Raw genomic sequence first — 23,932 nt, 5'->3', positions numbered from 1 at the left:
CGTATGACACAACCGAGAACGCTGTAGGACGCACGGTTGCATCACATTTTTAAAGCCACAGCGATAAGGGCCCCGGGTCGCAGAAAAGCCGGTGTCGTCGTCGGCGGCGTACGCCAGGAGCGAAAAATTCCATAAGCATTAATAAATAAAAGGCTGAGGCTTAACTTGGTTAAGCCTGGAGAATGCGAAGCATCATCGTGTCGCGTAGTTTGGAGGCGCACAGCCACAGCGACGGCGCGAGGTGGGCCCCCGTTTCTCCACTGTCGTGACGTCATCGTGTCACGTGGTGTGACGTCATGTATCACGTGATTTGGAGGCGCACAACCACAGCGACGGCGCGAGGTGGGCCCCCGTTTCTCTACTGTCGTGACGTCATCGTGTCACGTGGTGTGACGTCATGTATCACGTGATTTGGAGGCACATAACCACGGTGAAGGGCTGAAGTGGTAGCTAAAGTAGTATGCTTCGCATAAAACAGTAGGAAATTGGTCGAGTTGTGGAATCGAATCAGGGCCTCCGTAGTGCGAGACGAGCACGCTAACCACTCCGCCACGCCAGCTCAGTGGTTAGGAATGATCAAAGGCGCGTGTAGCGAATACGGCGTCTTCGTTCACTCCCATCTTCCTACCTTCCCGTTACAGCGAGGTTCAGGTGTCCACCGAGATATGCGAGACAGATACATTTCCTTTCCTCAAAAACCAATTTACCGATGAGCAAGGCGCAGAGCCGAACGGATAAATTGGTAAATTGGTTCTTGAGGAAAGGAAATAGCGCAGTATCTGTCTCACATAATTCGGCGGACACCTGAACCGCGCTGCAAGAGAAGGGAGGAAGGTGGGAGTGAAAGAAGAGAGAGAGAGAGAAAGAGGTGCCGTAGTGGAGGTCTCCGGGATAGTTCCGACCACCTGGGGATCTTTAACGTGCACTGAAATCGCACAGCACACGGGCGCCTCTGAAGGCTAAACGCGGCCGCCGCGGCCGGGTTCGAACCCGGGTATGATTAAACTGCGCGAAAAAAACACGAACAGAGTGAAAAAATACGTACACACACAGAGCGCAGATATAGAGCGCAGACATAGAGCGCATCTGTGCTCTATGTGTGTACGTGTTTTTTGTCTCTGCCCGTGTTTTTTTCGCGTCTCTGCCCGTGTTTTTTTCGCGCAGTTTAACCATGAACGACAAACACCAACTAGCCCGCCAGAAAACCCTTCTTGAACCCGGGTACTCCGTCTCGGTAGACGAGCGCCTTACCACTGAGCCAGCGCGGCGGGTAGCCGAACGGACGATGGCGTTCCGTGGACTCTCTGGCAGCGTTGCAAGACGCTGCCGCGATCCACTCCTATAAAGGCGAAGCTTAAGCGTTTTGATACGAAAGTCTTAGAAGACATACAATTGAAGGTACACATGTCGTCCATTCGAATCCCTGTCGCAAGCTAGCCTCCAGCTTGACTGCCACATGTAAGCTTCATGCAACGAAAATCGTATGACACCACCGGGGACGATGTACGACAAACGGTTGCGTCACAGTTTTGGTACGAATATCACCACATGAGTGGCACCACATGGAGGACGGCCAACGGGAAATGTACAGTCTTTGTCAAAAGTAACCAGGCTGCATGGTTTTGCTTCTCAGTCGTATATTTAAACTATTATGCCGGCCCTCTAAATCTCTGTATGGTAACGAGAACCCCTGTCCTCACCTTCAAATAACATTTCGACCTTAGGGGAAGCCGTGAGGGCTCTGTTATACAGATGAGAAGCAAACCATGCACCTGGTTACTTTTGACAAAGACTGTACATATACGAACGATAGAATTGTCTGAAGTGGCCGTGCTGGACTTGTGTGCGTCATATGGCCGCTTGATGACGTCACTCAATTTCTCTTACCATCGCTGAGATTTTCTGCACCGTCTGCGAGTGCACACACTAGAACACGCCGCCGGCTGCTCTCTTAATGGGACTAGTAATCGCCCTTCCCTTGCGCAGCGGTGCTGGTCAGGTCCACAAAATCCCATTTTTCCACCGTTACGAACCTATCCGCAGGTATTTATCGACGGCCGGAGATATAAGGTCTACATTTCGTCTCACAAGATGTTTGCAGCACTACGGAAGGTAGAGCTCTCTCGCCCAATCGGGGCTGCAGAAACGCAGAAAATAGTCCCTCGAATATTTGAGGAGTGTATGACTATTAATCCAAACAATAAGCATTGCAACTAAAAACATGATTTGGACGGGTATATTTAAATGGTAGGGAGTGTTTCAATCACTGGTGAAATTACCAGACAAAGCCCGTACGGACACAGCTCTGCGGAGGCCTGCTGCGAGGTAGTGATGCGTCGACACTTTCCAACATGGCGTCGGTCGAGTCTGTTGTGTCTCCTGTGTGCTCTACACCGACAGTGCGCTGTTTCCCCAAGCAGGCGAAGCAGGTGGCTTTAAATGTTCTTGAAGCGCTTCGCGTCGAGTGCGGGGGCAGTTGGAGTACAAATGCGCTCATCAAGAGGACGGAAAAACTCACGCAGGTGAGCGAGCGAACGCTTTACAAGTGGACAACGGAGACGTTGAACGCGGGCCGAGTGTTGTTGAACGCGGGCCGTTTAACGTGCGTTGCCTCTCGCGCAGCACATGGGCTTGTTTTGCATTTCGCCACCATCGACACTCGGCTGCCTCGGCACGCTGGAGCAAAATTTATATGCACATGACACGATTACTGAAATTTACTGCGACGCGACAACAGAGGAACTGATGAGAACAGGTTGCGACAAAAACAAAGTGGGGCTAGTCCCTTTGGAACGGGCGTCCGCCTGTCCAAAAACAAACCAAAAAAAGAATAAAAAGACATCAAGCGCCACCTGCTATAGGTGGAATGAAGCCACCTGGACATCAGGTGGATCGAACCACAGGCGCGTAGGAACACACTAATGTAGTGCGCGCCATCCTGATTGGACGAGAGAGCTGTACACTCTTAGAAAAAAGGTAGTAGTACTTACTAACTTTGGGGTAGTAACTGGTTGTCACATATGTTACTACCCTGTTAGTAACGGCAGTTAGTAACGGGGAGGTTAGTAACAGTTACTAACCCATTGAGTTAGTAATGGCTGCTACCCGCAGTTAGTAACGGGAAGCTAGTAGTATTTACTAAGAAAATGAGTAGAAACTCGCACACGCTGCTAGGTTCTTCGTACGTTGTGCTGGCGTGGCTTGTCAAATTTGTGCGTACTCGAAAAATAAAAAAATCACTGCCTCTCCCGTAAACGAGAGTACAGTAAGCATGAAATGTTTACGGGCCTAATGTCATCTCGGTGGACACCCGAACCGCACCGTACAGGAATGGAGGAACCCCACCACCCATTCAGCGCGATGCCTTGCCATTTGAACGCAAGGTTTTTTGAGGAAAGGAAATGGCGCAGTAATTCTCTGCCATCTCGGTGGACACCCGAACCGCACTGTAAAGGAAGGGAGGAACGCCACCACCCGTTCGGCGCGATGCCTTGCCCTTTGAACGCAGCGCTTCTCCCCCGGATCACGTATGACAACGAAGTGTAACGTGGCATTTATGTGCTTTTTGCACGCCTTATTAGAAATCGGAAATTATAATTCCGTGCATTATCAAACCCACAGCTCCACTGATATCTTGATAAACATTGAGAAGGCACTGGCAGCAGTTATTTTTTGTCTCGTTTGGATACCAACCGGTGCTTGCATGCCGGTCGCGTAGGAGGGCTTAGAGAGTCTCGTTAAATCTCGTGAAGTCTCGTACGGTGCCCGGATGTTCTCGTTTCAGAGCCCGGATGACTGGAATTCAGTGCCCGGATGAGTGGATTTCAGTGCCCGGATGAGTGGATTTCAGTGCCCGGATGAGTGGATTTCAGTGCCCGGATGACGGGAATTCAGTGCCCGGATGAGTGGATTTCAGTGCCCGTATGATGGCTCTAGGTCTCGGCGTGACGTCACCACACTGCCGACAACGGGGGCTAAAAGCATTTCATGCTTAAAAGCTTCACAGTCAGTTTGACTAATTCCGGAATCCAGAGAGAGCTATCAGAGCGTGCTTGCAGTAAATCACACAGTTAGGTTTAAGCTTTCCGCGCATTACATGTAGAAATTATGCTAGATTATGGCATCAACAACCTCAGCACAAATCACAAAGCATCACAAATCACAAAGCACAAATCAGGAAGAGTCACACTCGCGCACTGCGCGTGCACATGAAGAGCAATCTTTCTCAGGCTTATATACTCCGTAAATCAGGCTCGCATTTACGGCCTAGTTGCTCGTACCGGTTGAGCTAAGATACCAGCTTCAATTATGAAGTTGATACTGTAGAAACGGCTTGATCTACCTAACCGTCTGCCCCTGCAGAAATGTTTAATTACAAAACCAATTTATTGGCATGACAGTGTGCGTCAGTTACATTCTTTGACTTTATTTTGACTATATTTTGGGGTAAAAGGAACGGTTACTAAGTAGGTAGTAACTGGCGACCGCAGTTAGTAAAAAGGTAGCAAGGGCTACTTTTACTAACTATACTTTGAAGAGGGTAGTAAGTAGTCAGCAAAAAGTAGTAAAACGAAGTCAGAGTTAGTAACTGCTGCAGTTGCTACCTCTTTACTACCCATTTACTAACTTTTTACTAACTTTTTTTTTAAGAGTGTACCTTTCGTAGTGCTGCAAACAGCTTGTGAGACGGAGTATATAAGTTCTTACTTTTCTGCGAATTTGTACCTCAAATCTGCCTTTGGGGATTTGGATCAACGCCGTTTTCATAGAAAGCTGTCAATAGCAATTTATTTTGAGGAAAGGAAATGGCGCAGTATCTGTATCACATATTGGTGGACACCCGAACCACGCCGCAAGGGAAGGGATACAGGAGGGAGTGAAATAAGATGGGAAGAAAGTGGTGCTGCATTGGTGGTGGTGAAAATATTTTAATGAAACTGTTTAGGAGGTTGTAGCGGCGGGTGGAGCTCTCAGTCCGGAACCCCATTGGCGTAGGCTGCTGTCCGGGCTCTTTAGATGAGTTTTTATGCGAAGCAGAGGATCCGTCATGGCTGCCGAGAGGTGCGGACGTGTGTCACATTGCCTCCGCAGTTTTTGACCATTCCGAACCGTACCAATCCACAGCACCACCAGATTTTATTTGGAGCTGAAAGAACTCACAAGCTGCCCCACCTGGACACCAGGTTCCGAACGGTAGGACCAAATTTTGGCTCCTCATCGGACTTGACTCTGCGATTCGGACGGCGTCTCGCCGAGCCTACCGGCAGGGCATCTTCGCCTACGGGAATACATGGGCCGCTAGGCCTGACAAGGCAGCGGTGGTGCGGCCTGAAATCGACCCCGCTCTGCGAACGACACATTCGATCAGACCATGGAAGGATTGCCCCAACACTTACCGGACGCCCAGGAGATGGATGAGGACGACCTCAACACCACTGACTCCGAGAGCCCGGTGAGCAACGCTGACGCGGCGTCCGCCACGCAGGAGCCGCCCAACCCTTACAACAACGACGCCAGCTGGGAATTGGCATTGTCCAAACGCCAGAAGAAACTCCAGAGGAAAAGCAGACGGATCGCTGCGGGGAACAATTCGACCACCCAAAACAACCCCGGCGAAGACAACTCAACTCAACTCACCCCAACCGACGGAGGGCCAGCCGCCGCCGGCAGAAACGCCAACGGACAAGGAACAGGACACCAGCCAAGGCGCAGGCTGCCTCCGCTCCCTAAGAACGATTTCAAAATTATCATTCGACCGAAGAAAGGACTTGCTGTCAGACAGCTTCACACCCACCAGGTAGCCCGCGCTGTAGTTGCAGCGTGCAACCAACAATGCAAAGACGAAGATTTCATCATACGGCTCCGGCCAGGATCTAACATCATTATCGTAAGCACCCCACATGAATCAGCTGCCCAACTCGTGAGACGCATTACCAGCCTCACCTTTGCGGGACGCGCATTTGAGATGAACACCTACGTGGCCGCGCCGGACGATGTCCAACGTGGCGTGATACATGGAATTGATCCCGGGACGACACCGGAAGAACTCAAGGCCCATTTACGAGTGCGCACCCAAGGAGTCACCATACTCAGCGCCCGGATGTTAGGAAAAACCAAGACGGCCGTCATCACCTTTGACGGTCCCATTGTCCCAAAATATGTTATCTACTACGGGGGCGAGACGGCATGCTACCCGTACCGCCCCACGAGACAAGTGTGTTATGTGTGTTTCCAGCAAGGCCACCGCTCCGACGTGTGCCCCACACCTAATGTGCGCGCGTGTAGCCAGTGCGGAACGCAAAACCCGCCGACTGGACATTCCTGCACTCCAAAGTGCGTGATTTGTGGTGAGGCCCACCCTACCGGGTCGAAGGACTGCCGCGAACGACTCAAGAAAGTCAGAAGGCAGCAAACCAAGACCGCCCTCAGCAACGCTACAGGTGAAAACACCAGCAACAGCGGCGGACGCGACAGCAGACGCCGCAGCCGCGGTGACCGCAGCAGACGGCCGCGGTGGTTCAGCTCGGAGGGAGAGACATCACGGAGCCGCTCGGGATCCCGCTCATCACGGCATCGCTCGCGGTCCCATTCGTTTCCCCCCCTGCCACCCCCTGCGGGGACGAATGCCGGGAACCAGCACCGGAAGAACGAAGACACCGGGTCCGCCCAGAAAAGCAGCAACAAGGTGAGCTGGAGAGCCGATGCTCCCGGGTTTGCTCCAAATTCGGGTGGGACTGGTAACAAACTCAACACCAATACAAACAACGCAAACAACCGTGACCTTGAACATGGAGACGCAGAGAAAGCAGCACTTAAGCGCGAACTAGAACTTGCTCGCGTTAAACAGAATGAGTTGGAACGCCAAATTGCGGAACTCACAAAGATAGTTCAAGACCTAAAATCCAACTGCCACCCGCTGTCGAACGCTACACAAACGAACTCCTCGTTGCAGATGAGCGATGAGGAACGCTCAAACTTCAAAGCGGAAATACAACAGATGATGCAACAAATGGTGCAACAAATGATGCAACAGACAATGCATCAGGTACAAGGACAACTAGCAGAGCTACGGAGTGCTTTCCGCAAACAAAAACACACAGAGAACATTAAGGAAAAGGCCTACAACCGTCCTGCGTTAGCAGCTCTCGCCAATCCATCTACATCCCAGGGAACGGGCAATTGCACAAGCTCAAGAACCTAAATCATGGCTAACACGAACCACAACAAACAAGACATCTTAGACATATGGCAATGGAACTGCAGAGGCTATCGCAAGAAACAAGGCCTCATCAAACAATTCATTCAGACGCAGCTAACACCACCTGACGTTATCGCACTTCAAGAAACGGGCGCGACACCCACTCTTACGGGATACACATGCTACGACAGCCACATGACGGGAAAGACAGCCATCTTAGTGAGCAAGGCAGTCATAGCCATCAATCACGACAGCATACCCGACACTGACATTGAGCATGTGATTGTAGAGATCGTACCGAAAAAGAAAAGGAAAGGGGGAAGTGTATTCATCGTCAACGTGTACAGCCCCCCGAAGCAAAGAAAAGCAAAATTTTTTGAACTTTTTCACGGTGTCCACAGACTAGCGAAAAACAACACGTTAATCATCTTGGGGGATTTCAACGCCATGGACAAGAGCTGGGGGTACCAAAAGGCCACCATTAAAGGCAAAACGCTTGCCGAGGTTGCAGATAACTTCAACTGCAACCTACTCACGGACCCAGCAACCCCTACCAGAATTGGAAATAGCGTCAGCATCGACACCTGCCCCGACCTCACATTCGTAAGAGGACTTGGACAAACACAATGGGAGAACCTATTGGAAAATTTAGGCAGCGACCACTACATACTCAAGACGCAAGTAACCTCAGACAGGCTGAGACGCCAGTTGGGCGCGGCAAAAATAACGGACTGGAATGCGTTCCGCGAAGCATGCGACAGCAACCTTACCGAGAATGGCATACAGTCGTTAGAGGAATGGGGAAGCATGCTAAGGGATACGCAAGACAAGTACACCAAAACCATAAACCGAACAGCGGAAACACCCGAGGTGGACGGTCGGCTGCTCAAGCTTTGGGATGCTAGGCGCAGTCTCACCAGGAGATGGAAAAAACAAAAACATAACAGGAAACTCAAGCTTAAAATCGCCGAAATTACAGCGAAAGCAGAGGAATACGCCACACAGCTGGCAAAACAAAATTGGCAACAATTCAGCGATTCCCTTAGTGGGACGCTAAGCACGACACGGACTTGGCGTATCCTTAGAGCGCTCCTCGATCCGACTAAGACAAAAGCTGAAAACAATAAATCCATATACCGGTTCATTCACCAGTTCGAGGGCACTGACTCGGAACTCCTCGACAGATTGCGCGCCAAATGCTTTGGCAGCACGAACCCGCCGACCTATACAGGGGAGTACCGGGGAGACGATAACGCTAATCTGGACAGACCCATCACACGAGAAGAGGTCTACGCGGCCATGCGAAACACCACCAGAAATACGGCCGCGGGAGCGGATAAAATAAACAACGCACTCATCCGCAACCTCAGCGATGCGCTGGTCGCTGAACTGACAGACTTCCTCAACAAACATTGGGAAGCTGAAACTGTCCCCGAGGAGTGGAAACATGCTGAAGTGGTGATGATACCCAAGCCAGGCAAGAAACTGCAGATAGAAAACCTCAGGCCAATCTCGCTTACGTCATGCCTGGGAAAACTATACGAGCGAGTGGTAACGCAGAGACTTCAAAACTACATGGAAGACAACGAACTGATCCCTCACAGCATGTTCGGCTTTAGAGCACAATTATCAGCTCAAGACGTACTCCTCCAATTATATGAAGGTGTACTTCGGAACGTTCCTCGGGACGGAGAAAACGTGATAATGGCCCTAGACATCAAAGGGGCTTTTGACAATGTGAGCCACGAAGCAATCCTTACGGGCCTGGACAACCTGAACTGCGGGCGCAGGATTCACAGCTTCGTCAAAGCATTTCTATCCAACAGAACTGCAACCATCGGTATAGGAGAACTTCGGTCCGAGAAGTTTCGAACGCCTAACAAGGGAACACCTCAAGGGTCGGTCATTTCACCCACGCTATTCAACGTGGCCATGATCGGACTGGCGAAGCAACTAAAAGAAATTGACGACATCCACCATGCCATTTATGCCGACGACATCACAATATGGACTAACACTGGCTCACTCGGCGAGAAAGAGGATAGGCTACAAGAAGCGGCCACCTGCGTTGAAAACTATGTCAAAGCAAGAGGGCTAGCATGCTCGACCGAAAAATCTGAGCTCTTACGGATTTGGAGAGGAAAACGGAACCGAACAGTCCCTACCAGTAAAGAACTTCGACTACAAGTTTACCTCGAAGGAGAACCAATACCAGAGAAGACACTCATACGGGTACTAGGGATGTGGATACAGTCAAATCAACGCTGTACTCACACCCTTGCGCTATTAAAGGCATCTACACTTCAAGTGGCCCGCATGATTACGCGCATCTCACACAGACGTCATGGCATGCGCGAAGAAGACACACTCAAGCTGGTCAGGAGCCTAGTGGTCAGCCGGGCGACATACAGTCTCCCGTACTACAATCATATCAAAAGTGAAATACAACAGGCGGACGCGATTTTACGCAAAGCGTATAAAACCGCGCTTCGGCTACCCCATAACACCTCAACTGAAAAGCTCTTAGCCTTGGGACTGCACAACACGTTCGAGGAATTACGGGAAGCGCAGCATGTTGCCCAAATGCGCAGACTACAGCAAACCTCCACAGGCAGAGTTCTTTTAAAGAAACTGGGCTACACCGAACAAATTCGAGAAATATTGAGAACTAAAACGATCCCCGATGAGTACCGCAGCACGCTCAGGGTGGCACCAATACCAAGAAACATGGACCCGAACCTCCACAAAGACCGAAGAGAGGCAAGGGCCGACCGCTTACAGAAAGCACACGCATCCCAGGATACAACAGTGTATGTCGACGCTGCCACATATGCCATGACTAGGGGACAAGGCACCAACAACGCAGTGGCAACTGTAGTCAACTCGGAATTACACGAGATTACCAGCGCCTCCCTGCAAGACTGCACGATAGCTGAGGCTGAAGAAGCGGCCGTCGCTCTAGCGGCAGCGGAGGGCTATCGGACTGGGCGGTCACTGACAATTCTTACTGATTCACAAGCAGCCTGCCGCAACTATCTTTGCGGCAGAGTAGGTCACAGCGCTCCGCATACTCCGCTCTGTAGACTGCAAGACGCAACAAACACATGCAAAACCACACAAGCCGATCAAACATAAGATCATCTGGGTACCGGGGCACACGGGGGTGGCAGGAAACCAAGAGGCAGACAGGATAGCTCGAGGATATACTAACTACCGAGCATCCAACGTCAACGACCTTGAGGAATCCCTGCCAGTACCTCAGGAATACTCGGCCATACTCAACAACTACAAAGGCAGCAGGATGCGGTACCCACCACCGCACAAATCTTTAAACAAAGAAGAGGCTGTCACATGGAGACAACTGCAAACGGGCTCATATCCAAATCTAAACACACTAAGTAAAATTCACCCCACACTTTACGCACACAATTGTCCGTGGTGCCATGAAAAACCTACACTGTATCACATCACATGGGCATGTCAGAAAGTCGACATCGTCCCAGTTATACAAAACCCCAGTGTGGAGCAATGGGAGGGTCTGCTCTCCAGCGACTGCCGCGATGACCAGATCGGTTTGATACGGCGAGCTCAGCTGACGGCAGCATCCAGCGGAGCCCTGGAATAGGGGCAACCGACCGTTGCGGATGGACTCATCTGACCACATAAAAAAAAGCACTTGTGCTAGAGCCAAATAAAGTTATCCTATCTATCTGTCTATCTATGCGAAGCATATTACTCGCACAACCGAGCTCTTCCTTGCTGCGCCGCGCACGGCCGCGTAGCTACCACTTGACCTTCATCGGCGCACCACGTGATATGACGTCACAAGAGCTGTGAAAGCTGGGGCCTCGTGCGCTCGCTTGCGGACGCGCAGCCTCCGCCGGCGGCCTAACTCCCGCTCCTACCGCTAGGAGATACTGACGTCACGCAAAAGGCGACGCACTCGTTGAGTCAGTTGAGCAGCGAGATGTCGGCCAGGGAGAGGGCGGCTTGCCAGACCGCAAAACTATGCTTCGCATCCTAGGCTTAACCATAAGCTAAGCCAGGCCATTTTTTTTTACTCGTTTCGTCCGAGCTGGTCAGAGCTGCCTCCCACTCCACCTGCCTTGGCTGGGTATTGACAGTGACCGCCTGATTTCGTTGGCAGGCCCCTACCATATGGTACAGGTCCGCCTTCTCCCCGCAGAATTTGCAGTGTGAGTCAAATGACTCCGGGTCTGTTGCGTGTAGTCTTCGTGGGTTGTTGTAAGTGTTGGTCTGTAGCTTTCGGAGGTATAGTTCCTCTAGCAAAACGTTCAGTTGGGCGAGTTGGTAGATATTCATGATGTAAACAGCGCGAACTATACAAGGGACAAGAAAAGAAGGGACACAGGACGAGCGCTGACTCGCAACTAAAAGGTTTATTCACTGAAACCTTCTTATATATAAGAAACAATCAAAGGGAAGAAACAACACAAAAAATTAAAAACCATGAAACGCAACATTCGTCAGGTGCTCCCGAGAAAATTCATCTCCCTATCGCAAAGGAAAACAGATGGTTTGCTGACGCAATTCCGCTTACGACAGACGTCCAGCCTGAAAAGAAGAAATTTGCCGTTTTGCCATATGTACTGTACACCGCGTCTCCCACGGACTAAAGAACGTAGCAAGTAGGTACAAAGTTGGCGTGTTTCTTTCAGCCCCCGTCAAGCTCAAACAGATATGCCCTGCCATTGAAAGAAAGAAAGAGGCCATGAAGAAAAAAGAAGGATGTGGCGTTGCGCACAGGGATAAGTTTGTGGCCTGTAAAACATGTGTTGTATACAGTGTACCCCTTTCCTGTGGAGCGCGTTACATTGGTCAGACCGGGCGTTGCCTTAACAAGCGCCTACAAGAGCACAGGAACAACTTAAACATTGGTGATGACCTTTCACATTTGGTCAAACATTGTCTAGAATGTAAAGTCATGAAAAAGAAAAAGAAAAATGCACTGCATTATTCAATCAAACACGTGTACTATACACCCACAGTGATCAGACGACACGAGAAGTTGTCGAGGCTTTTCACATCGCAGGGGATCAACTGAATTGTGTCAGCAAACCATCTGTTTTCCTTTGCGATAGGGAGATGAATTTTCTCGGGAGCACCTGACGAATGTTGAGTTTCATGGTTTTTAATTTTTTGTGTTGTTTCTTCCCTTTGATTGTTTCTTATATATAAGAAGGTTTCAGTGAATAAACCTTTTAGTTGCTAGTCAGCGCTCGTCCTGTGTCCCTTCTTTTCTTGTCCCTTGTAGTTCGCGCTGTTTACATCATGTATAGTTCCTCCCCTTTGTCCAGTGTCTTACCCGCGGAGGGTAGACCCGACGGGATAATCTTAAGTGTTGAAGCATGTCGTTGTAAGTTAGTATTGGGGTACGAGGTTCCACGGCATCCGCAATGGGTGTCCGGGGGAGAAATGCTCGGGCTGAGGCATCTGCGCTTTCGTTCCCTGGGATGCCCTGGTGGCCTGATACCCATATGAAGTGTTTGTGTGTAAGTTGGTAGCCGCAGGTGTAGATATCTTGCTGGATTTTAGCTGCTAGTGGAGGTCTCCATAATAATTTCGACCACCTGAGGATCTTTAACATGTACTGACATCACAGAACACGGGCGCCTTTCGCGTTACGCCTCCACCGAAACGCGGCCGCCGCGGTCGGATTCGAACCTCGGTACTCCGACTGACGATCGCCTTAACCACTGAGCCACCGCGGCGGGATAGCTAGCGTTAGTTTCCTGGGCCCATTTCCAAAGAGCCAGCAGGAGTATTAAAATGTACGGAGCTTATTACATGCTTCCACCAGTTACTGAAGTGCACAAAGTGCCTATAGTACTCACGGTGAGGTACTGCTCGGCGAGCTGGTCGGCCGACATGAGGTTCATCAGGGGCAGGTTCACCATGTGCAGGATGGCGATGGCCGGCTTGGGCGCCGCGTTGAGTGCCCACATGATGAGCACCAGAAGCAGGCAGTACAGCGACGAAGTGAACTGGACGCACAAGTACGCGGTCACGCGACGTGTCAGTATGAGAGTTTTAGCACAGCCGAGACGTGCTCACCTAGACCTATGCTATAAACGGAGGCCTGCTGCACACGTGCAGGGCAGGTGTGTGCCTCACTGGGCCGCGCAGCTGCCACTGCACGTGCGCAGCATGCATCCGGTAATTAGGCATACGACTAGGCGAGTACGTCTCTGCTGTGCTAAAACTAGAAGCTTTTAGCGTAGTGGAGAGTACAGGGGTACCGATTTACAGAACGCCTCCTGCGCACGCACAATAGTAGGGGCACGACCAGGCGCGAACACTGCGCGTGCACACCCGTTGTCCGGTGAACCGGTGCACGCATCCGGTAACACGTCTACGTTATGCTAACAGACTTTGCGATCTAATTAAGCAGAGGAACTCACACGTAACAAAAGTGCGCACTGTTTAACCAGTTCGCTATCCACGCTGCCCTTCTTCGGCAGATAGTGCGAAGAAATGGAGCCGCTTCAGCGGCACTTGACGCGAAACCCAGCTTTTTGACCACTGAAGGGACACCGCTGCACTGGCTCTCGTCAAAGAAGCTTGTCTCCCTGTTATGAGTTCGAAGTGGATGCAAGCTGTTCAGAGAAAGGACGATAATGGCGCCAGGAATAAACTTTTAATTGCGAAAGCAATACTACTCACACTTTCAAGCCTTCGCGTGACCCGGCCGCAGTTACGTTTGACCTTTACCGGAGTGAATATGGGCGACCAACTCGCTCCGTCAGATAGCCCGGCTGCAGTTACGCCGCGCCGCGCACCTGTGGCGCTTCTTCCGCTGTGACGTCATACCAGCTGTAGATTATGGGCGACCAGAGGGTGGGGGATTCTATGTCTTGAAATTTCATTTTGATTGTTGTGTCTGATAGAAAGTCCTTTATGTAGTCTTATGTTTTCTTACCAACCCCAATTTCTTGGAGGCCAGCGAGGATCGCTGCGTGAGTCGCATTGTAGAATCCCCCACCATCCGACTGGGGAGCAGGGGTGCGGCGCAAAGATCGCTTGTTTCCCCCTTCCTTTTCAACGTAGCGATGCGAGACCTCCCGGCAGCCTTAAGGGAAGAGGAAAATTTGAAATTCAGCATGTACGCGGACGACGTCAATCTCTGGATCAACCAGGGCAGCGATGCGAGCATAGAGGGGCGCTTGCAGGCAGCAGCGGACATTGTCGTGTCCTATGCGGCCGAGAGGGGCCTCTCATGCTCTCCGCAGAAATCTGAACTCCTTATATACAATCCAAAAGCGCTCAGGTGCAAGCGCGAAATAAATCTCAGCATCACAGTCGACGGCCAAACGGTGCCAACGGTCGAACAGATTGGAATCCTGGGGCTTTTCTTACAAGCCGACGGATACAATGATACAACAATTAAGAAGCTAGACAATTACACCGCACAGATAACTGGGATATTAAGAAGAGTCGCGCTCAAGGGCCGGGGCCTAAAAGAGCATAGCCTCCTGAAACTGATGCAGGCCTACATTATCAGCCGCATATGCTATGCCACTGTATATCTGAACATTAGGACAGATGAAAAACGCAGAATAGACGCACTTATCAGGCGATGCGTGAAGAGGGCGCTGGGGCTTCCCATTACGACTTCAACGGACCGCCTCCTCGAAATAAGGGTGCGTAATAAATGGGCTGAATTAGCGGAAGCAGTGCGTATGGCGCCGCTAAAAGACTGAGCCGAAATAACGCGGGCAGAACCATCCTGGGCTGGGTAGGGCTGCAGTCAGATGCGAGTGTGAAAACAGATATTCCCCTAAAATGTCGCGAAAAAATACTCGTACCCCCTCTACCCAAAAACATGCACCCGACCTACAACAACGAACGCAGACAAAAAAGGGCGGAAGCGCTTACGAAGCGCATGGAAAATAAGAAACCTGAGGAAGTCGCCTATGAAGACGCGGCTAGCGGAAAGTCGGGGGCGGCAGTCTCCACTGTGGTCAACGGCCGTGGCGCACTAGTCACCGCCGCATGCATTAGAAGCCGAAGCATAGATACCGCTGAGGAAGTTGCAATAGCGCTTGCATGCGTTGGAACGAAAGCAAACATCATAATTAGCGACAGCAAAACGGCTGCCTGGAATTTTGGCAAAGGAAGGGTCTCGAAAGAGGCAAACAAAATTTTAGCAAGTTCGGAATTAAACCGTAAAATTACGATATGCTGGACCCCGGCACACGAATCAGTCCCAGTCAATGAGGCAGCACACGAGTTAGCCCGAGCTCTCTACTTCTGGGTAACCGTAGAGCCGCCCGGCTGTCGGGGACTGGATGAGCGCGCTAAAACCTACACTGAAATCGTCGAGCACTATAGAGTTGGAAGAAGGTCTCTGCCACCACCGGACCGAGCTTTAAGCAACAGAGAGGCTTTCCCTTGGCGACGCCTGCAAGCTGGGAATTTTCCAAATCCAGTCTGGTTGTTCCTCACGCGAATAGACGATAGACCTGATGATAAGTGTAAAATGTGCGGAGATAGGGGCATTCTTGATCATATAATCTGACTGTAAGGGTACGGTAGCGTTCGCGGGGGTCATCGGAACGCGGCTGGTGGTGCTCAAAGCGAAGCGTCTCCTTTCTTGGAACGCGGCCGCTCGCGAACGCGCCGGCAGGTATACGGGTGTCCCCCCACCCGTGGTACTGATTCGCACACGTGCTGGCACGGATGTCTATTTGTGTTTGTTTTTATTTTGTGGTGGAGAGAGTGCTCTACTTTACGGCAGCTGGAGGGCTGGCCAGGCCCTTGAAGAACCAATCATGTTAACAGCACAACATGATTGGAAGCTACGGAATGTGGGCCGGGCCTTTAGGGCTTTAAAACTGGGCCCCGGAGCCGTAAGAGAGGTTCTGCGCTAAGGTCAGATGCAACGCATCTTCGGCAACGCCGAGTAGGGGCCTCCTCTAGTATTAGCCAGATCCACCTTTTTGTTGTTTGTCTTTTGCCGTTTAATTTGTCTCGAGTGTCTAAACTTCTGTACGCTGTAAATATCTGTACATAAACCTCAGTTATTGCCTTTTTTTATCCCTGCGTGTCAACTGATCACACGAGCGTCTCTGACGTGGCACCCCTGGTGCGAAGAGCTTCAGTTCGAGTTACCAACCGTCTCTGGCGGTGCACCTGTAGTGCAAAGAAGAAGAAGAACCTGATCTTTACTGGCGCAGTCGACAGGATTCGAACCCCAGTAAAGATCAGGTTCTTCTTCTTTGCACTACAGGTGCACCGCCAGAGACGGTTGGTAACTCGAACTGAAGCTCTTCGCACCAGGGGTGCCACGTCAGAGACGCTCGTGTGATCAGTTGACACGCAGGGATAAAAAAAAGGCAATAACTGAGGTTTATGTACAGATATTTACAGCGTACAGAAGTTTAGACACTCGAGACAAATTAAACGGCAAAAGACAAACAACAAAAAGGTGGATCTGGCTAATACTAGAGGAGGCCCCTACTCGGCGTTGCCGAAGATGCGTTGCATCTGACCTTAGCGCAGAACCTCTCTTACGGCTCCGGGGCCCAGTTTTAAAGCCCTAAAGGCCCGGCCCACATTCCGTAGCTTCCAATCATGTTGTGCTGTTAACATGATTGGTTCTTCAAGGGCCTGGCCAGCCCTCCAGCTGCCGTAAAGTAGAGCACTCTCTCCACCACAAAATAAAAACAAACACAAATAGACATCCGTGCCAGCACGTGTGCGAATCAGTACCACGGGTGGGGGGACACCCGTATACCTGCCGGCGCGTTCGCGAGCGGCCGCGTTCCAAGAAAGGAGACGCTTCGCTTTGAGCACCACCAGCCGCGTTCCGATGACCCCCGCGAACGCTGCCGAACCCTTACACGCCCTTCCCAAGATTCTACAAAGGGCTCAAATGCCACTTTTAGAATTATAACAAAGGGATCGGTACGGGTCACAAAACCACCCTGTGGGTGACATACCGCAGCTACACAAACACTGGCACGAACAAAACCAAAAACAAAAAAAATGCACATGGGCCCCAACACAACATCACGCAAAATGCACACTTAAATACACACAGTGGCATGCCTGCCGTGCGCCGTAACACAGCGTCCAAGTTGGTGCGTTGCACCCAGTTCGCCTGTATGCACGCCGTCGTCCTGCTCGCGAATGAGCACACAGACACAGACACTCGCGACTGGAGCGTTCACAGCACTCGCCCAATGCCCACGTGAGCCTCCTTAGTCGCACCGAGCGTCCCTGTGTACATTCGAGCCACCACGTGTTGTCAGTAACACAATTAACGCCTAAACGGTAACTCACTCATTAGGCTGGCGCCACAACGGGGCGCGAACTGAAAAGATGGTGCCCTCCAGGATCAAAAACGTCCCGGGTTTTGATGGGTCCAAACCCCTCACTACACGACGCACCTGAGGGCCCGCTCTCTCTGGCGCGCCGGTACGAACCGCGTGCTGCGTAAGGAACATCTCTCTTGCCGAGTTCAGCTGCAACAGTGCGGCCGGCTTTGCTGAACATAATTTGGCGTACCGCAGCACGGAACGTACTGTTCCACGCGCCGACATTCACTGTGAAGGCTATGCGCCTGTCCCCTGGTACTTTGGAGCGTTTGGAGCTATTTGCACCGTTCCTGCACGGGCAAACATTTAAATCACCGCTCCCTGCTTGATAGACGCTGGCCGGCATCGTGGCATCGTCTGCTGCACGAGCTGACACGCCGTCGCTTGACCCGAGCTTGCCTTGCGGCAAGTCGCCACTCATTTCCGGGTACTCAAATGACCTGGCCAGACACACATCGGGTGCGTTCCACAACTGTGTGGCGCTCTGCCCGGTCGGCCCAGCAAGCCCGCCTCCGTTCCCTGGCTCGCATGGAACGCTCTTTCCATCAATGACGCTACGAGGCCCTTCATGCCCTATGACCGACACAGTGTGCGGTTCCAGCAACGCTAGACTTTCTCCTGTCACTAGGTCCGCGATCTGACATCTGTCGTCGCTGGCCGTTCCCTGCTGAGCTAAATGCTCTTTTCCGCAGCTTGCTTGAGACTGCGTTTTTGGAATTGTGAGACTCACTTCCAACAATCCTGAGCACGCGTCCGCGTCCCTGGTGTCATTTGGGATTGAGCTAACCTGGGCGGCCGTGTCGTCGGCGTGCGCGTTCACCGCCTCTGATACCGCGACGCTGCGTTCCGTCAGGCTGCTTTCTTGAACTGCGACTCCAGCTTCGCAGAAATCTGGCTCACCCTTTACCTCTGCCCGGCTGTCCTCTTGACCTGCGCCCGGCAGGCATATGCCGTTGCCTTTCCGCACTGGCGACCTCTCTGCTCGTGACTCGGAGCAGTTCTCCCTGGCTAGTTGGCTAGCTCTCCTAGACTCCTTGATCTTAGAAATCTCGAGCTCTACCTGCTGGCGTCTCGCTTCTAATACCCCCAAGACATACTTAACATCCTGAGGTTCTTCCTCGCGAAGCAGCGCCTTTCCGCCATTTACTTTCGCAAGTTGAGCCTGAAGGTCCGCTAAGCACGCCTTCGCTAACTCAACTTGGTACCTCACATCGAGTGAGGGCAGGCATGGATAACACTCCATAACGCCGTCTGTACCCCTCAGCTGTCCTATCGGCTCGAACACAGGGACGTGAACAATGCGACCAAGGAAACTCACGGTTTCGATGCGTCGATCCGCATTGCCAGCTCCTTGGCGTCGGGGTCCACCGCCACTTTCCCCGGACGCTGCGATGAGCTGTCGCACGCCGCTGGTCCGCCGCCGGTGATCGTCGAGTTCCCGACGCGCTGCTTCCTTGACCGGACGCAGTCCCGCGTCGCTGGACTACTGCCGTGGTCCTTGCGTCCTTGCCGCCGTGTCTCCGCAGGTCCGTTCACGAACGCTGACCTGTCGCCTTGTCGTCACCTTTCTCCCTGCCTTGTCTTCTTCCTGCGCCGTCTTCCGATGGCCGCAGGATCCTGTCGACTGCGCCAGTAAAGATCAGGTTCTTCTTCTTTGCACTACAGGTGCACCGCCAGAGACGGTTGGTAACTCGAACTGAAGCTCTTCGCACCAGGGGTGCCACGTCAGAGACGCTCGTGTGATCAGTTGACACGCAGGGATAAAAAAAAGGCAATAACTGAGGTTTATGTACAGATATTTACAGCGTACAGAAGTTTAGACACTCGAGACAAATTAAACGGCAAAAGACAAACAACAAAAAGGTGGATCTGGCTAATACTAGAGGAGGCCCCTACTCGGCGTTGCCGAAGATGCGTTGCATCTGACCTTAGCGCAGAACCTCTCTTACGGCTCCGGGGCCCAGTTTTAAAGCCCTAAAGGCCCGGCCCACATTCCGTAGCTTCCAATCATGTTGTGCTGTTAACATGATTGGTTCTTCAAGGGCCTGGCCAGCCCTCCAGCTGCCGTAAAGTAGAGCACTCTCTCCACCACAAAATAAAAACAAACACAAATAGACATCCGTGCCAGCACGTGTGCGAATCAGTACCACGGGTGGGGGGACACCCGTATACCTGCCGGCGCGTTCGCGAGCGGCCGCGTTCCAAGAAAGGAGACGCTTCGCTTTGAGCACCACCAGCCGCGTTCCGATGACCCCCGCGAACGCTACCGAACCCTTACACTGACAATGTCCTGACTCCCCAGGCGTCAGGAAGAACATTAAAAGTAGAGACGCCTGGGAGGACTTGCTGCGAAGCGAGCCCCCGCCGACCAGCAACAAGTCATCGCCTGGCGACGGAAGCCGCGAATAAACACTGGAACTTCGCCTGTCTTTAGTCGCGGAAGCCCCGGCCCCCGCCCCTTGAGTCTGCGTGCCAGGGGCGGGGAGTAGGGAGCCTCCTACATCGGTGCAAAATAAAGTTCTACTACTGCTACTACTATTATGGGAGACCAACTCGCTCCTTCAGAGAGCCAGGCTGCAGTTACGGTGTGTTTGCCGAGCTGCCCACCTGTGGCGCTACTGCCGCTGTGACGTCATACCAGATGTAGATTATGTTTTCTTTCTCTCAGTCGCAACAACACCAAAAAAAATATATAAAAAAAATTACCGAAGACGCTTTGAGTCGTCGCGCAGCGGCGGCCGGTAGCCACGCGTGACCTCGAGACGCGGCGCACTGCGTTCCAAGACGCTGTTAAGATCGGCGTCAAGAGGAAGTCGCCAGCACCCTCGTTTCTCCAGGATGGTTCCAAGAAACCCCGGTCCACTTTACGATGTTTTGCCTCCAGGCGTGCGAATTGACCGTGAGGCGAGGGCAAACGAACTTTCCTGCGTCTCCGAGCAGGACCCACAAGAACTACTGGACACAAAAGCGCCCAAATCTTCGTAGTCGGCCCACGTGCGTAGAGACATTGGCAGGTGGACCTTGCCTCTCCCATTTCGCAGTAAACATGGCGGATGTCAAGGGCCCTCATCACTGTGGTTCTTCTGCGTACCGAGCACCACGGCGGGCTGGCGGGGGCTTCCACAACCTTCGCGGATGTCCCCATGGACAAAGGACCACTTCTGTCCTTTACTCGAAGTCGCATTCCGCTGTCGACTTTCCTCAAAGGCGTCCTCCTCTTCCAGGCTCAACAAGTGACGGAGGTGCGCCCACAAGGTAAACTTTCCGCCCACTCCTACCCAGGCGATGACGTCGTCAACCTAAGGAAACTAGGGAAGACGGACGCTATAAAACTCAACGACGAATGCGGTCGAACGAGTCACACTTTCTGATGTTCCCTCTTGTAAATATGTAAATATATTCAGTCTTCTTTCGCCACCTTCTAACTCCGTCGCTCAGCGGCACTTCTGTCCCTGGCTTGGAGGTGGGAACGGGGGTCTTGCAGACCGTGGTTCCATCGAACCGCGACCCCGAACCTCGTCCTCAACAACGCTTTGAGTCGTCGCGCAGCGGCAGCCGGTAGCCACGCGTGACCTGTAGACGCGGCGCACTGCGTTCCTTCTGTTGGAGGCGCTGCGCTTTTGCTTTCGCAACCTACCAGGCTTCACCAAAGCTAAGCCTCCGCCAATTTTTTGGAGTGCTATTTGCGTGCCACGAGGTGACACGTAACGTGAAAGCAAGCGAGAAACTTTTAACGCACAGATAATGCAGCAGCGGATACCCCCATGACTTCGACGGGGAGTCAGAAAGACTGTGTGATACGACCGCATAGTTGGAGCCTCAACCTGTGCTAGCCTTTCATAGATGTGTTCGATTTCCCGTCGGATCTAACTTTCACATAGCAAACATGTAACATCTGATACGCGGTGCACAGTTTTATATCAATATATATATAGGGATGGAGATGTGCTACAGGCTATAACTGTCGCTGCCCTGACGATGACTGCCATAGCCATACCCTGCTGAATACACCGGTCCTCGTCCTGGCAATGACAGGCTTACTCGTCCAGACTCTGAGAGTAAACTGATGTTCAGTCTCTGTCAAGCCTTTAGGTTAACTTAAAGCCTTGCCAACCTTGGGAAGTGGCATAGTTGGCCACTTAAGGCCAACTACGTGTAAGTGTGCTTTTTTTCTTTTTTCAGGTTTTTTTTCGGGGGTGGGGGCACAACTCCTGGCATTTTAATTTTCGTTCACAGGACAAAATCCTAAAGAATGCAGTGCGAGCACGGCGAGATATGCAAAGAAGGCCGCATAAAAGTATGCAAGAGGAATCTGTGCACTTTACTTGGGCACAAGCAGAAGCCACGGACGAGGAAATGCTGAATTCCCCCTATATGAGCAAGAGGCACACTGTTTTGCAACGAGAATTGTACGCGGGAATTTCTCCAGTGGGAATAGTGTCCTCATGGTAACCGGAAACTGCCGCCTTCAGCAGTTATCCAGAGGGAATATTGGTCAACTGAGGGAAAGGCCTTGGAGTGGGCGCTTCAGATACCACGCCATATGTGGACATTAATAATGAACCGAGTGTTCACTTTCGTACTGTTTGAGCCTGTAGTAGACACGAGGTGATATGGCTGAGGCGCGGGCCCTCCGCCATCATCGCGAGGAAGAGAGGGCGTACCGCGGTCCTGTAGTACAGCATGGGCGACAGGTAGAGGGGCATGAGCAGGCCCAAGTGTGACACGCTCCGGCACCGGTCATCATCGCTTGGCGTCCAGTTGCGCAGGGAATACACGGATTCCTTGCGACCCCTGACGGGCGGCAGCGGCGGCTCCGGGGGCTCTGCGATCGGCTCGTCTGCGAGAAAGCACGCCGGACCCGCGAGGCGCTACAGATCCTGGCCCCCACTCTACATGACGCCCATAAAGCGTGGTCTTGAAGAGTGGACATTCATAACGCCTAAGGAGAAGCGTTTGAGAAAACAGGAAATTTGCGCTTCCTAGCAGATACGGCAAATATTAGTACCGCACATCCCCTCCTGCCTTGGCGATTTAAGAAACACACTAACACTCGGTTTGCAAACAAGCAAAGAAACAAACAAACGAACAACGCATGGTGCATACATGGGAGCGCACCCAACTCCCTAACCACCATGCATTCCTGGCGGCATAAACGTAAGTAGGCTGGGCCTCCGTCCCGCTCATTTGAGGCTAGCAGCGCCTAACGGCACGCGGAAACCACAAAGCACCGTGGATATCTCCCTGGCTATAAGTCTCTGACCGATGTAAGTAAGCCAAATTTCTTTCTGAGACGCGGCTACGTTAGACAGGTTCGATCCTTGAGCAGTAGACTTTTTTGCGACGCATCTTTCGATTTAATATGTAAGTAACCACTACCCGCTCGCGGGTGCAAGAAGTAGCCCTCGGACGGGGCGTTTGACCGTTGAAGCACTTACCGCAGCGCGGCTCTTCGCTGGGTTGCATTTCTCTCCGAGGTGGACCGTTCGTAGGGATACGGCTGAGGCTAGCGCGATCGGTGCACGTGGAAGAGCGTGCGAATGCCCTTTCTCGTTCTTGTCGTCGTCCGTCCTTTGAGCCGGTGCGCGCGCCTCTCGGGATGAGCTGATATTCTACCCGTCGCGCAATCCGAAATGTTTCTTAATCGCTTGATCAATTTAAATCATGTTTTGTTATAATACTGAGTGAATAAGTGGTCACGAAGATTGGGAATGCCGTACACGCTAATCGCACAGGAATTCACCCAAAATTTCGTTTCTGGCTGTTTGGTTTCGGTTTTCGGAACTGATAAAAAAGAACCCTGCAGTGCTGTCATCAGAAGTGCAACGTTATTTGAAAGCTGCGGTAACCTCATGTGGCGCACATACTTAGTGACCATGACTGACGTTTGCTTGAACTCTAAATCGAAAATCGTGGCTGACAAAAGTGCATGCATTAGCTGAAAACAGTGTGAAGTGTCTAAGCCTGTTAAAGGAACACTGAAGACACATCGAAGCTGGTCTATGTCGATAGATTACAGTGTTCTGATGTCAAAGAGGACACTGTCGCTGTCTAATGACGAATAGGCTACTTTTCCTGAAAACGGAGCCCAACTTTCTTCCAGCATTCCAGCGTTCAAGTCCAGTTTTCTTGGACATCACTTTTAAATGTGAGGCATCCGTGGAGTGTTAAGGTAAAGTAAGGACATGTTGATGAAGCTGGTCTAACCTTCCCATGAGTTGTAAGATCTGGTTTTAAAATTTGTCCCGCGCGCACACCGAGTAATTACACTTCCATAGAAAGCCAATGGGGTGCATTATAGGCAAGAGACGGAGAGAGAGAGAGAATGCTGAACGTTGGTCAACTAAGCGATTTCCACTATGCTACCCTACACGTGGGAAAGGGGACGAAGGCA

At 51.8% G+C, this 23,932-nt stretch overlaps 1 protein-coding gene across 1 annotated transcript in view; it reads right to left on the bottom strand.

Annotated features, from left to right (window-relative positions):
• Positions 1–22,616, bottom strand: part of LOC149361620 (uncharacterized) — a 53,551-nt gene extending 30,935 nt beyond the window's left edge. The window contains exons 1-2 of the mRNA XM_089568118.1: positions 22,203–22,616; positions 13,054–13,203 (exon numbers count right to left, since the gene is read on the bottom strand). Coding sequence (XP_089424244.1) covers positions 13,054–13,203; positions 22,203–22,244 — 192 coding nt within the window. The 5' untranslated portion in view covers positions 22,245–22,616. The remainder of the gene's footprint in view (positions 1–13,053; positions 13,204–22,202) is intronic.
• Positions 22,617–23,932: the final 1,316 nt, after the last annotated feature.

Source organism: Amblyomma mixtum, chromosome 2 (genome assembly GCF_055824585.1).
Source record: "Amblyomma mixtum isolate Tamu chromosome 2, ASM5582458v1, whole genome shotgun sequence".
Taxonomy (NCBI): Eukaryota; Metazoa; Arthropoda; class Arachnida; order Ixodida; family Ixodidae; genus Amblyomma; species Amblyomma mixtum.
This window is presented reverse-complemented; position numbering and strand designations above follow the sequence as displayed.